Source organism: Danio rerio, chromosome 14, assembly GCF_049306965.1.
Source record: "Danio rerio strain Tuebingen ecotype United States chromosome 14, GRCz12tu, whole genome shotgun sequence".
NCBI lineage: Eukaryota > Metazoa > Chordata > Actinopteri > Cypriniformes > Danionidae > Danio > Danio rerio.
The window spans coordinates 682,501-697,500 of record NC_133189.1 but is presented as its reverse complement, the minus strand read 5'-3'; the positions used below and the strand labels follow the sequence as shown (position 1 = coordinate 697,500).

Sequence of the window (15,000 nt, the reverse complement as noted above, 5' to 3'; positions counted from 1 at the left end):
GACTCCACCCTGATCCTCTATTGAGATCCAGCAAGCGCTCGTCACCTGACCTCATGCAGAGCCACACCACCGTCACAACAATCACAGACTTAAGCTCATTTCAGGACTGTCACGCTAGCGCTAGTGTGCCACAATAATGACACAGGAATTCAGTCTGACATGGAGTTTAATCCGCAGGCGGAAACAGGAGAACACACACTGACTTAAGACAATAACCAAATCTTGAGCAAAAGAAAATCACAGTGAACACTTAAACAAGGTGCAGGTGAGCACAATAAGCAGACGCATTATTTAAAACAAGGAACAGGTGAGCACAATAAGCAGATGCATGATTGCAAGCAAGATACAGGTGAACACAATAAGCAGTCGCATTTAACAAGGGACAAGTAAACAATAAGCAGTTGCATGATAGCAAACAAGAAATAGGTGAACACAATAAAAAGTCGCACAATAACAAACAAGAAACAGGTGAACACAATAAACAGTCGCATTATAATATACAAGGAACAGGTGAACACAATAAGCAGATGCATTATAAACAAGGAACAGGTGAACACAATAAACATCTGCGTGATTGCAAGCAAGATACAGGTGAACACAATAAACAGTCGTATTATAACAAGGGACAAGTAAACAATAAGCAGCTGCATGATAGCAAACAAGGAACAGGTAAACTATGGGCATCTGCATGATAGCAAACTAGGTACAGGTGAGCACAATAAGCAGTTGCATAATAACATACAAGGAACAGGTAAGCAATAAGCAGACGTATTGTAACAAACAAGGAGCAGGTAAACACAATAAGCATCTACATGGTAGTAAACAAGGAACAGGTGAGCACAATAAACATTGGCTTCATTCTGCAGTATGGAAGTGCGCTCGTTTTTGTGATTTTTTTTAGAACTTCCGATTCGGTTTCCTATGGAAGAAATGACCAGGAATAATAAACGGCAGATAAGGGTCACATTTGTAGTAGAATATTATAACAAGAAAATTTCAGTTTGCAACATCAAGAAGTACAACAAGCTGTTTTAACGTCTAAAAATCACCAAAAGGGAATGAGAGTGTTTGTGAAGAATAAGGTCAATAACAAGCAAGGACCAGGTGAACACATTAAGCAGCCGCATTATAACAAACAGACACAGAGCTTAGCATTTATTAAGGGGCTTATATTATTGACCACAGTAGTTTGTACATGTGTTTTTAAATATATATATATATATATATATATATATATATATATATATATATATATATATATATATATGTATATATATATATATTTTTTTATATATATATATTTATTTATTTATATATATATATATATATATATATTTTTATTTTTTTTTTTCAGCCAAGCTAAATATATTTTAAAATAAATGTAATTTTACAGAAGGGTGAATAATTTAATCTTGAAGTAGAAGGAAACATGTAAGGCTGTTATAAAGTCTGTCCGCTCACTTCCTGCTCGGGTGTGAAAGTCTGCTTTCTGCATGTGGAGATGCGGTCGTGTCTTAAATAGCACTGGGCTCTATATCGCGCTGCTGTAACCAGGCGGTTTTGTTGGTTAAAAATAGTTTAGTAATTATAGGAAATGATTTTTGCTCTGCATGTTTATCCTTGAATGCTGTGCTAATTTGTGGTCAGGCGTTTTGCCATCAAACCACTTCTCTGTGCTGACAGACAGAAACACACACACACACACACACACACACACACACACACATGCCACTGAATGCATGCATGATCACACTAGTGAGTGCACTACATAAAGAGTATCATGGCTGACACAAGATGGACATCGTTAATACAGTTGCACCCAGCATCTTACCAATTCTGCTCTTTATTTTTTATTATTTATTTATTTATTTTAGAATCAGGTCATCAATACTCATCAATACTAGTGTAGAAATAAAAGCAGAATCATCAAATCGTGCTTGGGACAATTCTATATATGCATTTATGTGTCTTTGTGTCTCTCCGTGTGTGTGTGTGTGTGTAGGTGACAGCAGTGTGCAGAGAGGCGGCTCTACAGGCGCTGCAGGAGAGCATCTCAGCTGAACAGGTGAAGGACACACACTTCCAGAGCGCGCTGAACATCATCACACCCCGAATCCCAGAGTCCCTCCTGCAGACCTACAGCAGATACCAGCAGCAGCAGCGCACACACACATACACACAACCATAAACACACACACACACACACAACCATCACACCCTGAATCCCAGAGTCCCTTCTGCAGACCTATAAACACACCACACACACACAACTACACACACAAAACACACACAACCATCACACCCTGAATCCCAGAGTCCCTCCTGCAGACCTACAGCAGATACCAGCAGCAGCAGCGCACACACACATACACACAACCATAAACACACACACACACACAACCATCACACACTGAATCCCAGAGTCCCTTCTGCAGACCTATAAACACACCACACACACACAACTACACACACAAAACACACACAACCATCACACCCTGAATCCCAGAGTTCCTCCTGCAGACCTATAAACACACCACACACACAACCATAAACATACAACAAAAATACACAACACACACACACAACCATCACACCCTGAATCCCAGAGTCCCTCCTGCAGACCTACAGCAGATAACATCAACAGCAGCGCACACACACACACACACACACACAACCATCACACCCCGAATCAGAGTCTCTACTGTAGCCCTACAGCAGCACACACACAAATCATGAATGCACAATTACACACACGCACAACGAACACACAACCATAAAAACACAACTACACACTGAGATCCATAAACACAACTACAATAGACACAACAGACTGCAGATGTCTGACTGATGTGTGTGTGACAGAGAGTGTGTGAGTGAATGAGTGAGTGAATGAGTGTGTAAATGTGTGTTTGTGTGTGTGTGTGTGTGTGTGCGCGTGCGTGCATGCGTGCGTGCATGCGTGTGTGTCTTTGTGTGTGCGTGTGTGTGCGTCTGCGTGTGCACGTATGTGTGTGTGTGTGTGTGAGATGCTCAGAGACGCTCCTGCCGAGCAGCTCACAGGCCAACACACTGCGCCTGCTCTATAAACAGCAGCTTCGTTCTCCCGTTTACACTCTTCTTCCATATCAATATTTCAGACATTGTGAGATTTTGGGTCTGAATTCTGCTGATGTATAATAATGTTAGATAATGTTCAACACTTGACACCATTGCTGCATCAAACAATGGATATTTGTTCATCTGAATGTGGATTTTTCTGAAAGTCAGATGATTTTATTACATGAGTAGTGTGTATGTTTTGTAAAGGTTTGGAGTGTTTTCATGCGTCATGAGTAATAAAACATGCAAGTTTAATACAATTCATTCCAGAGTTGATTATGGTCAGATTATCTGTCATATGGTGGTATTTCCCATCAGAATATATATGTATGTGAGCATCAGAATGGAGAAGAAAGGGGATTTAAGAGACTCTGAGCGTGGCATGGTTGTTGCTGCCAGACTGGCTGCTCTGAGTATTTCAGAAACTGCTGATCTACTGGGATTTTCACGCACAACCATCTCTAGGCTTTACAGAGAATGCTCCGACTAAAAGGAAATCTCCAGTGAGCGGCAGTTCTGTGGGCGCAAATGCCTTGTTGATGAGGCCAGAGGTCAGAGGAGAATGGCCAGACTGGTTCCAGCTGATAGAAAGGCAACAGTAAGTCAAATAAGCACTCGCTACAACCGAGCTCTGCAGAAGAGCATCTCTGAACACACGACACGTCCAACCTTGAGGCGGATGGGCTACAGCAGCAGAAGAGCACACCGGGTGCCGCTCCTGTCAGCTAAGAACAGGAAACTGAGGCTACAATTCACACAGACTCACCAAAACTGGACAATAGAAGATTGGAGAAACGTTGCTGCTCTGATGAGTCTCCATTTCTGCTGACACATTCGGATGCTCGGCTCAGACAACATGAAAGCATGGATCATCCTGCCTTGTATCAGTGGTTCAGGCTGGTGGTGGTGGTGTAATGGTGTGGGGGAGATTTTCTTTGGGTCCATTAGTACCAATTGAGCATCAACGCCACAGCCTACCTGAGTATTGCTGCTGACCATGTCCATCCCTTTATGAGCACAGTGTCTCCATCTTCTGATGGCTACTTCCAGCAGGATAACGCAGCATGTCATAAAGCTCAATCATCTCAGACTGATGAACATGACGATGAGTTCACTGTACTCAAATGGCCTCCACAGTCACCAGAGCTCAATCCAATAGAGCAGCTTTGGGATGTGGTGGAACGGGAGATTGGCATCATGGATGTGCAGACGACAAATCTGCAGCAACTGTGTGATGCTATCATGTCAACATGGAGCAAAATCTCTGAGGAATATTTCCAGTAGCTTGCTGAATCTACAACACCAAGGATTATCTGAAGGTGAAAGGGGTCCACCTAGGATTGATAAGGTGTACCTAATAAAGTGACCGGTAAGTGTATATTAGTATAATGTATATTTATATAGTTTTTTTTAATAATTAGTAGATTGTATATTTATATAGTATGTTGCTATTAATTTATCAAAAGCATATGTGTGTGTGCGGGTGTGTGTGTATTTATATATATGTACTTTTAGCTAAAAAAAATATAAAGTTATGGCTGTTATAAAATAGCAATCCTTCGTGAAGCAACGGCATTATACATGTTATTTCACTATAATTAACAGAAATGTTACCTTCAAATACAATAAGGTGAAGTATACTAAAACTACTAATATAAACTAAACATTTCATAATAAAATTGACAAGCACAAAATCGCTTAACTAAACAAATTAATGTCAGATTATATATAAAATACATGTATACATACTATAATAGCATATACATCATACTAAAACAACAATTGCTTACACATCTAAATTCATTCATTTATTTTCTTTTCGGTCGCCACAGCGGAATGAACCGCCCATATATCTAAGTATATATTTTAAATATTTTTCTTTTTAAAAATCGTCTATATACTTATACTAAATGTCAAAAAGATTTGTGTGTGTGTGTGTGTGTGTGTGTGTGTGTGTGTGTGTGTGTGTGTGTGTGTGTGTGTGCGTGTGTGTCTGCGGCTCGTTTCCATCTGAATGCATGAAATGACTTTGTGCTGAACTTTCCTTTCTCATGTATCCGGATGCAGCACATCCGCCCCACACACACACACACACACACACACACACACACACACACTCTCTCAGTCACAGAGAGAGGGGGGTTGAGCTATTAAGGTCGTCCAGCGCTTCTCGTGTTTTTCACGCCGAACAATCCGCCTTAAACGCGTTTAATACTTATAATAATCCTCTAATTACACATTCATTACCAGAACAAGTTGTGGATTAAATGACAGATCAAATAAAGATAACTATTACAACATCACACCAAACACTAAATCACATTATACTATCTGGATTTAAAACTAAATATCGTAGTAAATACTATAGTGGTTTCTAATTATTTTATAAAGAACTTGAATTAGAACTTGATGATTCTACAGTTGCTATGGTTACACAACATCTATAGTAATTGATCTTCTGTGGTGATTCTACGGTTGCCATGGTAACACTACAATTACAGTATTTTATCTGTTGCAGTGATTCTACAGTAGCTATGGTAACACAACAACTACAGTAATTAATCCGTTGTGGTAATTTTACCGTTGCTATGGTTACAAGTATCGTAATTGATTTGCTGTGGTGATTCTATTGTTGCTATAGTAGCACAAAAACTACAGTAATTGATCTGTTGTGGTGATTCTATGGTTGCTACGGTAACAACAATTACAGTATTTTGTTGTTGTGGTGATTCTACAGTTGCTATGGTAACACAACAACTATGGTAATTAATCTGTTGTGGTGATTTTACAGTTGCTATGGTAACACAGCAACTATAGTAATATAAACAAATGACCCAATACTGTAGTGTTTACATCTATATGTTATACTACAATACAGCACAGTTTACTGTAGTTGAAACCAAAGTTTACTATAGTATTTATTACAGTTTGTCAGTTCACTATAGTTAATATAGAGTATGCTGGATCATTTATTCATCAAACATTTGCACACATTTGCGTGTGTGTTTGTGTGTCTGTTTCTGTGTTTATATTATAATTATCTACTATATTTTTCCCACGTGGGATAATGTTAATATAATAGTAGTAAACTGTCTGTGTTATAATAGCGCAAACAAGCCTATAACTGTATTAGTCTTTTAACTTTTAATTAATCTTAATTAACGTAAAAATCTGTTAGTACTTGGGCTTTGGAGAGATATGTGCGTAAATATGAAATGTTGAGGTGTGTGTGTGTGTCTTGATCCACCTTAAACGCAGCGCTGCGCCCCTCCTGCATCTGCCCATGATCCTCTTTCATTCATCAGTGTGTGTGTGTGTATGTGTGTGCGCGCAAAAACAGCGCACGCATCTGATCGCGCACACTCACGCACAGTCAGAGCCGGACGCCACGGATCCCGAGCGCGCTTCACTCCTGGATTTTAACGGATTTTCTCCGCTCTTTCCACCGGTTTTTCTGCGGGAATCAAGCGCTCGAGCTGAAGCCACCGCGCGGAGTTTCTCTGGATGTTACGCTCGCGGGCACGCGCTGTTTTCGGGCATCGTTCTGGACACGTTGATGGATGTTTGGCACATGGACTGATGGATTTGACATTATGGAAGTCTATCTGTAGGTATGTATCGCTGTTTATACGCACATCTGCGCTGTTTAATTCGGATTTAATCTGGATCGAGTGTGAGCGCAGATCTCTGCAGGGCCCCGCGTGCGACGCGCTCACCAAATGCGCGTTCATTACTCCAAACCCTCACTTTAATCACGTTATACACTTTATTTTATGCGTGTCTGTGTGTGAGTGAGTGTGTGTGTGTGTTTGAGTCTGAACACACATCACACACACACACACTCATTCACACTCCTCCCCCCGCAGGCTTGTTTTCATTCATAAGTTTCCTTTAATCGTAAATCTTCATGTTTTTTTTAATGTAATCGTATTTATTTCGTCTCTTTGTTCGTGTATAGAGACTTTACACTGTAAATAATGCCTGTTAATGAACAGATTCTGTGTTTTCTGTTTATTTGCGGTGGTGAACTGCATTATAGGATGTTGATCTCTGCTCTGTCCACTTCTGATGTTGTAAATTCAACTCTACAGTTTAACAAAGTGACTTTTATTGACATTTTAGTGGTTTAAAGTGATATAATGAATGAGAAATATTATCTAGAGAAGAAATAAGTCTGTAAATCAACAGAAAATATAGGCAACTAGTAGTATTACAATGTATTATAGCGCAATGTGCAACACCAACCCAGACGATATTTCACTTTAAACTAATAATATTGTTCAGAAAACTCTCTTAATAAGGCTAAAAGTTGTCAAAGGAAACATTAAGAGCTGATAATGCAAGTCAAAAGCAGAAATAAACAATGAAAATAACAAAAATAAAAACATGAAGCGCAAAATACCGAAAACTGCTAATTACCGGATATTTTACAGTGTTTTTAACAGGGGAAATCATTTGCATAGGACTTTCGATCGTTGTTAATATTAATTGCGCATCTGTTATTAAAGTAAAACGCTGATTGTGTGGTATTTCCATGTATTGGTTGTGTTTTGCTTGTGATGGCCGGTCGTGCATTATAAAGCGTGTGAAGCTCAGTGTTTGATTTGAAGTCTTCCTGCTCGGTGTGGCTCTGCATTTTAATGTTAAGCAGCCATACACATGCAAATCAGCACGGGAAGTATTTGTACTTTACTTCACTTGTGTGCTTATTGAGGTCGGTACAAAGTCTTGTTAATAGTCAACTCTCTCTCTCTCTCTCTCTCTCTCTCTCTCTCTCTCTCTCTCTCTCTCTCTCTCTCTCTCTCTCTCTCTCAATGCAATTTAATTCAAACTTGCTTTATTGACATGGCAAAAGTTATGTATAGCATTGGTAAAGCATCTGTAATGTTTACATTATACAGAACATATGGCATATTATAATAGTAGCGAGAAAAACAATTAATAATAATGAACAACCAACATTTTCGAATTAAACAATAATAATAAACAGCATACACTGTGAAAATATCCGTAAATTAGCAGTTTTTCGTATTTTATTATTGTTTTTTCTTTTTATTTCTGCTTTTGAGTTGCATTATGGGACCTTAATCTTTCTTCCAGCTACGTTCAACATTGGAAAGGTCGAGAAAAGTGACTTTTATAAACATTTTTAGTGGTTTAAAGGGCTATATTGTCTGTGCTGTGTTGTATATAACGCTATAAAAGCCTGGTCAGCACATGTTCTGTTCATTTACAGATTATTTCTACTCTAGATATTATTTTATTGTAGAATATATTAATTCAAACTACACAAATGTCAATAAAAGTCACTTTGTCAAACTGTAAAGGTGAATTTTCAACATCAAAAGTGAACAGAGCAGAGATCAACATCCCTTAATGCAACTCCCCATCGGAAATTGTTCAGATAACAGATGATTTTACAGTGTATTTAACAACCTCCAGCTTGATTGTGTGTGTGTGCGTGTGATGTCTCTGGTCGGGGGTTAAATGTCTCTGTGAATAGAGGAAACAGAGCTCGAGACCCGCACTTCACGCACACACACACACTGATTTAAGAGCGCTGTCTCTGTAAGTACATCTGCACACGTCCAGTCCGGATCCGCGAGCGCGCGAATTACCCGCTGTGAACGCGCATCCCGAACACCAGGGTGTGAATGGTGTGTCCGGGGGGTTTGACCCTCTAATTAAGGCTTGAACCCCCAAAGGAAGTGAAAAACAAAAGCGTGGGGCCCCGGAGAGCGTGCATGTGTTTCAACAGTTTTACAACGCTCCAGTAAACACTAATGCTAGATTACCGGTACGCTTTTCTTTGACCAAGTGCACTTAAAAATAAGGGTCCTAAAAAGATGCATCCAGTAAAATAAGCTTTAAGTGAATAATACTACAAGTATTTGTGGTTAAATATGTGTAATGCATTGTGAAGGTGTTCATGCATTAGTGTTTATTAAGAAAAAGTTATAATATGTGAGCACAAAAAAAAGAGTCAAATTTAAATAAAAACAGGTTTTTATTGTTGTTTGGATTGGAAAATATTTGGGTGTAAAAATCTGTTTGAATATCTGGAATCTGAACATGCAAAAATAATCTTAATATTGAGAAAAATCACAATTAAAGTTGCTTAAATGAAGTTCTTAGTGATGCATATTACTCATCAACATATATTTTTGAGATGTTTAACATAAGAAATTTACTGAATGTCTTCATGAAACATGATTATGTCAGATTCTAATGATTTTTTGGCATATAACAAAATATTCATGACTCATAGAGTGTATTTGGCTGTTGCCCAAAATATACCTGTGCAACATCTTAATGTGTTATTCTTGACTTTATACTTCTGTTATTCTGTTATACTTATACTGTTATAAAGAATATATAGATAAACCAATGTTTAGTTATTTAAAAGACCATTCAATTGTGATGGTTATAACCAATGCCTTAAAATTAAATTATATATATATATATATATATATATATATATATATATATATATATATATATATATATATATATATATATATATATATATATATATATATATATTAACCCTAACCCCAGCTCAGAGATAACTCCCGCCTGGTCTTTTAGCATGTAAGGGGGTCCAAGATCAGGTAGTTCTCGAGAGCTCTTCCTGGTAAAAAAAGAGGAGATAAGGTGGAAGGGGGGATTCTTCCAAAACAAAGATAAGGCAGTAGTGTGAATTAGGTCTATTTATTGAAGGATTGGATCAATTTGATTGGATTATTGCTGATTACCAATAAGAGGCCAGCCGCGATCAATCATATCACCTGCTCCTCTGGGAATTAATTTAAAAAGTCCACTTAAAAGTGCACTGAAAATATCACTGACATCAGTCAAACTGACTACAAATGTTAACTGCATTTAATTAAAAAACAGTAGAAATAGAGCTTAATCAGGTCATCACAGAAAGATGTTTAAACGTAATTAATGTGGAGAATAGGCATTGCAAACACCGTTGCATTAATTGCAGGCTGTGAAAGACCTCGCTCTCTCCCTCTCAGATTACTTTTAATAATTGACATGACTGTAAAAAGACAACATAGCCAAAGCTTGATATATGTGGAAGAGTATAACTATGAAAAAAGATCAAAATAATAGAAACTAAACATCATAACAATTAAATTGCATTGTCTTTCTCAATTTAATTCAATAATTGGTTTATTGGCATGACACATGTTACAAATGTATATATATATATATATATATATATATATATATATATATATATATATATACACAAACACACACACACACACACAATAAATAGTATAATAAATTATAATAATAAAAATAAATGAATAAATAAACAAATGTAAAGTAATTTAAAGTAAATTTTTTTTGTCCTAATATTACTCTCTCTCTATTTCTCTCTCTCTCCAACATATGGTGCTGTAAAGTTGTGCTTTTGTCTGTGGTAGAGATTAATTTAATGTTTAGCTATTGTTGTTTAATGTAGATTGCTGATTGACACACTGAATAAGTCATGCAGCAAATGTCTTTCTGTTACTTCAGCTTATTTTAATAAGTTATTCCAGGTTCATCTGCATGTTTTAAGTTCGACTAAGTTCAACTCCGCATGTTTACTCAGTTTGATTGATGTCAGGATTGATGACTGGAAAAGTTCATTTAATTCAAGTAAAAATATTAAAGCAGCAACAATTCATTACAGAGTATAGTCATGTAATTGTAATGAAGTACTTATAAAACCTCAAATCCCTCTTTCTCAAATATATGTTGCTATAAGATGTGTTTTTTTGCATTGTTAATTGATTTATAATTGTATAATTGTAGTGGTGTGACAGATCACAGATCTCACGGTTCGGATCGCACCAGTTTTCCGATCAGCCAAAACAGGGAGGAGACAAATAGCTTGCTTTCCATTTATTACTAAAACAGCACTGCGAGAAACACAACTTAGAACCTGTCATTTCACATGTATTTACTGTAAACATCAGTGTTTATATCTGAACTATGAACGGCTCTCAGTTCTCCTGTGTTATTGGATTGTAACTCTAACTCCACTCAAAAGACCTCCACGATTAAACACAGATCTGAACGCAGCGCTTTGAAGGATTAATAAATATGTGCACATCATCATCATCATCTTCACCTTTATAATTATGTTGCATAGGTGTTGGAATTGACATCCCGATCTAATGATGATGAGTTGTGCAGCTCTACACTGAATGCATTGATGCAGGATAAACTACTGCCGGAAAACTCTGGTGATAACTTAGGAAAGGCTTTAGATGCCTCCACAACTTCTTCAGCCATCATCATATTTTACAGAGCAGATTAAATGTGTTCATATATGTGAATCTTTTTGCGATCCTTATATTGGGCACGTGTGTTCCAAACTTTGGTTTATGATCGCTACAGATCACGGATCAACCATCATCCACTACACCCCTACATAACTGTAATAAAGCACTTATAAAACCTCATCTCTCTCTCTCTCCGTGTCTCTCAGGCTGTCAGATGAGCATTGCTGTGTGGTCTGGAGCTGCTGATCGTGTCTTATGGATCTCCGCGGTCAGCGTGGGCATGCGGACCCCGGGGCCGTCCTGTCCCTGGACCAGATCAAAGCCATTCGCAGTAATAACGAATACACTGAGGGCCCGGCAGTCCCCCGGAGACCGGCCCCGGGACCACCACCGCCACCGCGTCACGCACACAAACATGAGAGGACTCATGAAGTGATCCTGGTGAACGTCAACAATAATTACGAGCCACAATCCTCGTTATTAGTGCGTCCGCCGGGTCTCAGTAGATCCACCAGCACCGGGAGCTCCGAGAGCAGCAGCAGTGCAGGATCCGAGCTGGGTTTACTCTCCAGAACACCACAGCATCACAGGAACAGCGTACGGACTCAGCCCAAATCTCTGAACGCTCCCTTTCTGCCGCCGGACGCTCCCCTGAAACAGATGCATGCGGATAGCAGAGACTCTGCGCATCTGTACATCTGCGAGAGCTGCGGGAAGTGTAAATGCAGCGAGTGCACGGCTCCGCGAGCGCTGCCGGCGCGGCTCGCATGCAACGGATTGTGTTTGTGTTCGGCGGAGAACGTGATAGAGCAGGGCACGTGCATGTGTTTGGTGAAGGGCATTTTTTATCATTGCTCCAAGGACGATGACGATGTTGGAGACGCCTGCGCTGACAGGCCGTGTTCATTATCGCATCCGCAGTGCTGCTCGCGCTTTCTGTGCATGGGCCTGATGGCGACGCTGTTCCCCTGCCTGCTGTGCTATCTGCCCGCGAAAGGCTGCGTTAAAGCCTGCAACTCCTGCCATGATCGGCTGACGCGGCCCGGCTGCCGCTGCAAGAACTCCAACACTGTTTACTGCAAACTGCAGAGCTGGAACCAGACGCCGGGACACACGCCGGGGAAACCATCCTGAGGCACAAACTGATGGTGTATGGGGGGTAAAATGAGTATTGCTGACACGACAGGATTTCTCTCACTAAAATACGAAGAGTTCATCAATGCCATCAGACACTGTCTGCTGAAATGAGCATTTTGCTCAGCCTCCCATGTCTGTGTTTGGTTATTTGTGGCATGAAATGAAAGACTTTTTCCACTATCGTATTGTGCATCTGATTCAAACAGTCTTAAAATGAGAAAATACTAAAAAATACTGGATAATTGGAAGACGGGTGTTGTGAAACACAATCTAGGAAGATTGATGAATGGATAAAATCAGGGCAGACATGCCCTGATAACCCCGCCCTAAAGTTCAGATAGCCCCGCCCTAAATAACTGATAGCCCCACCCCAAAAGTCTGATAGCCACGCCCTAAAGGACTGATAGCCCTGCCATAAAGAATTGAAATCCCTAAAGGACTAATAGCTATGCATTAAAGTATTGATATTCCCGCCTTAAAGGACTGATAGCCCCGCCCTAAAGGACTGATAGTCCCGCCCTAAAAGACTGATACCCCCACCCTAAAGAATTGATATCCCCGCCCAAAGGGACTAGTAGATCTGCCATAAAGGATTTATAGTCCCGCCCTAAAGGACTGATAATCCCGCCCTAAAAGACTGATTGCCCCACCCCAAAGATTTGATATCTCCGCCCAAAAGGACTAATAGATCTGCCATAAGGGATTCATAGTCCCGCCCTAAAGGACTGATAGTCCCGCCCTAAAAGACTGATAGCCCCACCCTAAAGAATTGATATCCCCGCCCAAAAGGACTAATAGATCTGCCATAAAGAATTGATAGTCCCGCCCTAAAGGACTGATAGTCCCGCCCTAAAGAATTGATATCCCCGCCCAAAAGGACTAATAGATCTGCCATAAAGGATTGATAGTCCCACCTTAGAGGACTGATAGCTCCACCCTAAAGGACTGACAGTCTCTCGCTAAAAGACTCATAGCCCCACCCTAAAGAATTGATATCCCCGCCCTAAAGGACTAATAGCTCTGCCATAAAGGTTTGATGGTCCCGCCCTAAAGGACTGATAGCCCCGCCCTAAAGAATTGATATACCCGCACAAAAGGACTGATAGCTCTGCCAAGAGGATTGATAGTCCCGCCTTAAAGGACTGATTGCCCCGCCCTAAAGGACTGATAATCCCGCCCTAAAGGACTGATAACCCTGCCCTAAATATTTGATAACCCTAAAGGACTAATAGCTCTGCTCTACCATAAAAGATTGAGAGTCCCGCCTTAAAGGACTGATAGCCCCGCCCCAAAGGATTGAAAGTCCCGCCTTAAAAGACTTGTAGCTCCACCCCAAAGTACCTCTTCTTTGTCATAGAAGTGAAATAACTGAACATACACAGAAGAGGCTGAGAGAAATGCTCATTGTAGAAGAACATTTCACTCTTCACATGTTTCTAGAGGTGCTGATGACTTGAAATTGTCAGCAGATGTCGGTAACAACTAAAGTAATCCATACATGCAAAGAAAACACAACTGATTAGTTCAGGAATTTAGCTGTGTGTGGTAAAATGAAATGACACCAGGGAAAAGTATTGAGCAGATGAGTATAAAGCTACTGAGAGGCCTCGCTCGCTGATTTCAGAACAGAAAATAAAGCTGCTGGCAGAATTATGAGGAAACATTGGCCAATCATAGGAATCAGATCACACCTGAGCAATGCAGAGACTCCATCCTCTATATGATCAAATATTAAATACAGCAGTGGCTCAGTGGTGGCCTCACAGCAAGAATGTCTCTAGTTCGAGTCGAGAGTTAGCTTTATCAGTATGTTTTTATTGTCATGTAAAATCTGGGTCAATTTCATGTCAACAACTCTTACAGTAATATATGTACGAGGTAAAATCCTGACATGTTCAATACTTGTTTTACCCGCTGTGTATCCAAATGTATCTCTAGCTGAGGGAAGCTGCTGCAGGATGCGGAAACATGCCTATAATAGGAGATATGTTAATGAGCACCCAATAAGCTCCGCCCCCTCTCCGAGGATGTTTCAGGCAGGTTTATTTAGTGGAGCGGTGTTGACTGTGCGCAGCTACTGTCCGACAGCAGAGAGTTCAGCGACGGTGCTTTGACGGAAACCAAACCTGTGAAGGACTTGATGCCAGATCTCTGTAGCAGGACGGACTGAGCTCTGACAGATCAGCGGCAGCCGTTGTGTTCATGTAAAGATGTACGTTCAGATGCAGAAGAGGAATTTACGGCTATTTTTGAAAAAGCAAATGTTGAAGACTGTTCAATCTCTTCTGTTTTCCTTATGGATGTTGTCAATGTTGTTGTAAAAAGATATTTATTATGTGAAGCTCTATTATTTTATGATATTTATTGCAAAGGACAGATTTACTCATGTCTGACTATAACACGATATCAACACTTACTGCAGCGTAAGCGAACAGACGGAAACATGTTAACTTTAATGCAAAATATACAAATTAATGCA

General features: G+C 39.8%; 2 protein-coding genes across 4 annotated transcripts in view; both read left to right on the top strand.

The window, feature by feature from the left end:
- Nucleotides 1-3,363, top strand: part of afg2a (AFG2 AAA ATPase homolog A) — a 51,834-nt gene extending 48,471 nt beyond the window's left edge. For both annotated transcript variants that reach the window (XM_073922410.1, XM_073922412.1), the window contains one exon: nt 2,003-3,363. In XM_073922410.1, coding sequence (XP_073778511.1) covers nt 2,003-2,188 — 186 coding nt within the window. In that variant the 3' untranslated portion in view covers nt 2,189-3,363. The remainder of the gene's footprint in view (nt 1-2,002) is intronic.
- A 3,209-nt stretch (nt 3,364-6,572) lies between these two features.
- spry1 (sprouty homolog 1, antagonist of FGF signaling (Drosophila)) overlaps nt 6,573-15,000 on the top strand; it is an 8,430-nt gene continuing 2 nt past the window's right edge. The window contains exons 1-2 of one of the 2 annotated variants that reach the window (XM_005173056.6): nt 6,573-6,710; nt 11,591-15,000. The exon at nt 11,591-15,000 is cut by the window's right edge and continues 2 nt beyond it. In XM_005173056.6, the coding sequence (XP_005173113.1) occupies nt 11,640-12,518 (879 nt within the window). In that variant the 5' untranslated portion in view covers nt 6,573-6,710; nt 11,591-11,639 and the 3' untranslated portion in view covers nt 12,519-15,000. 2 annotated transcript variants of the gene reach the window in all.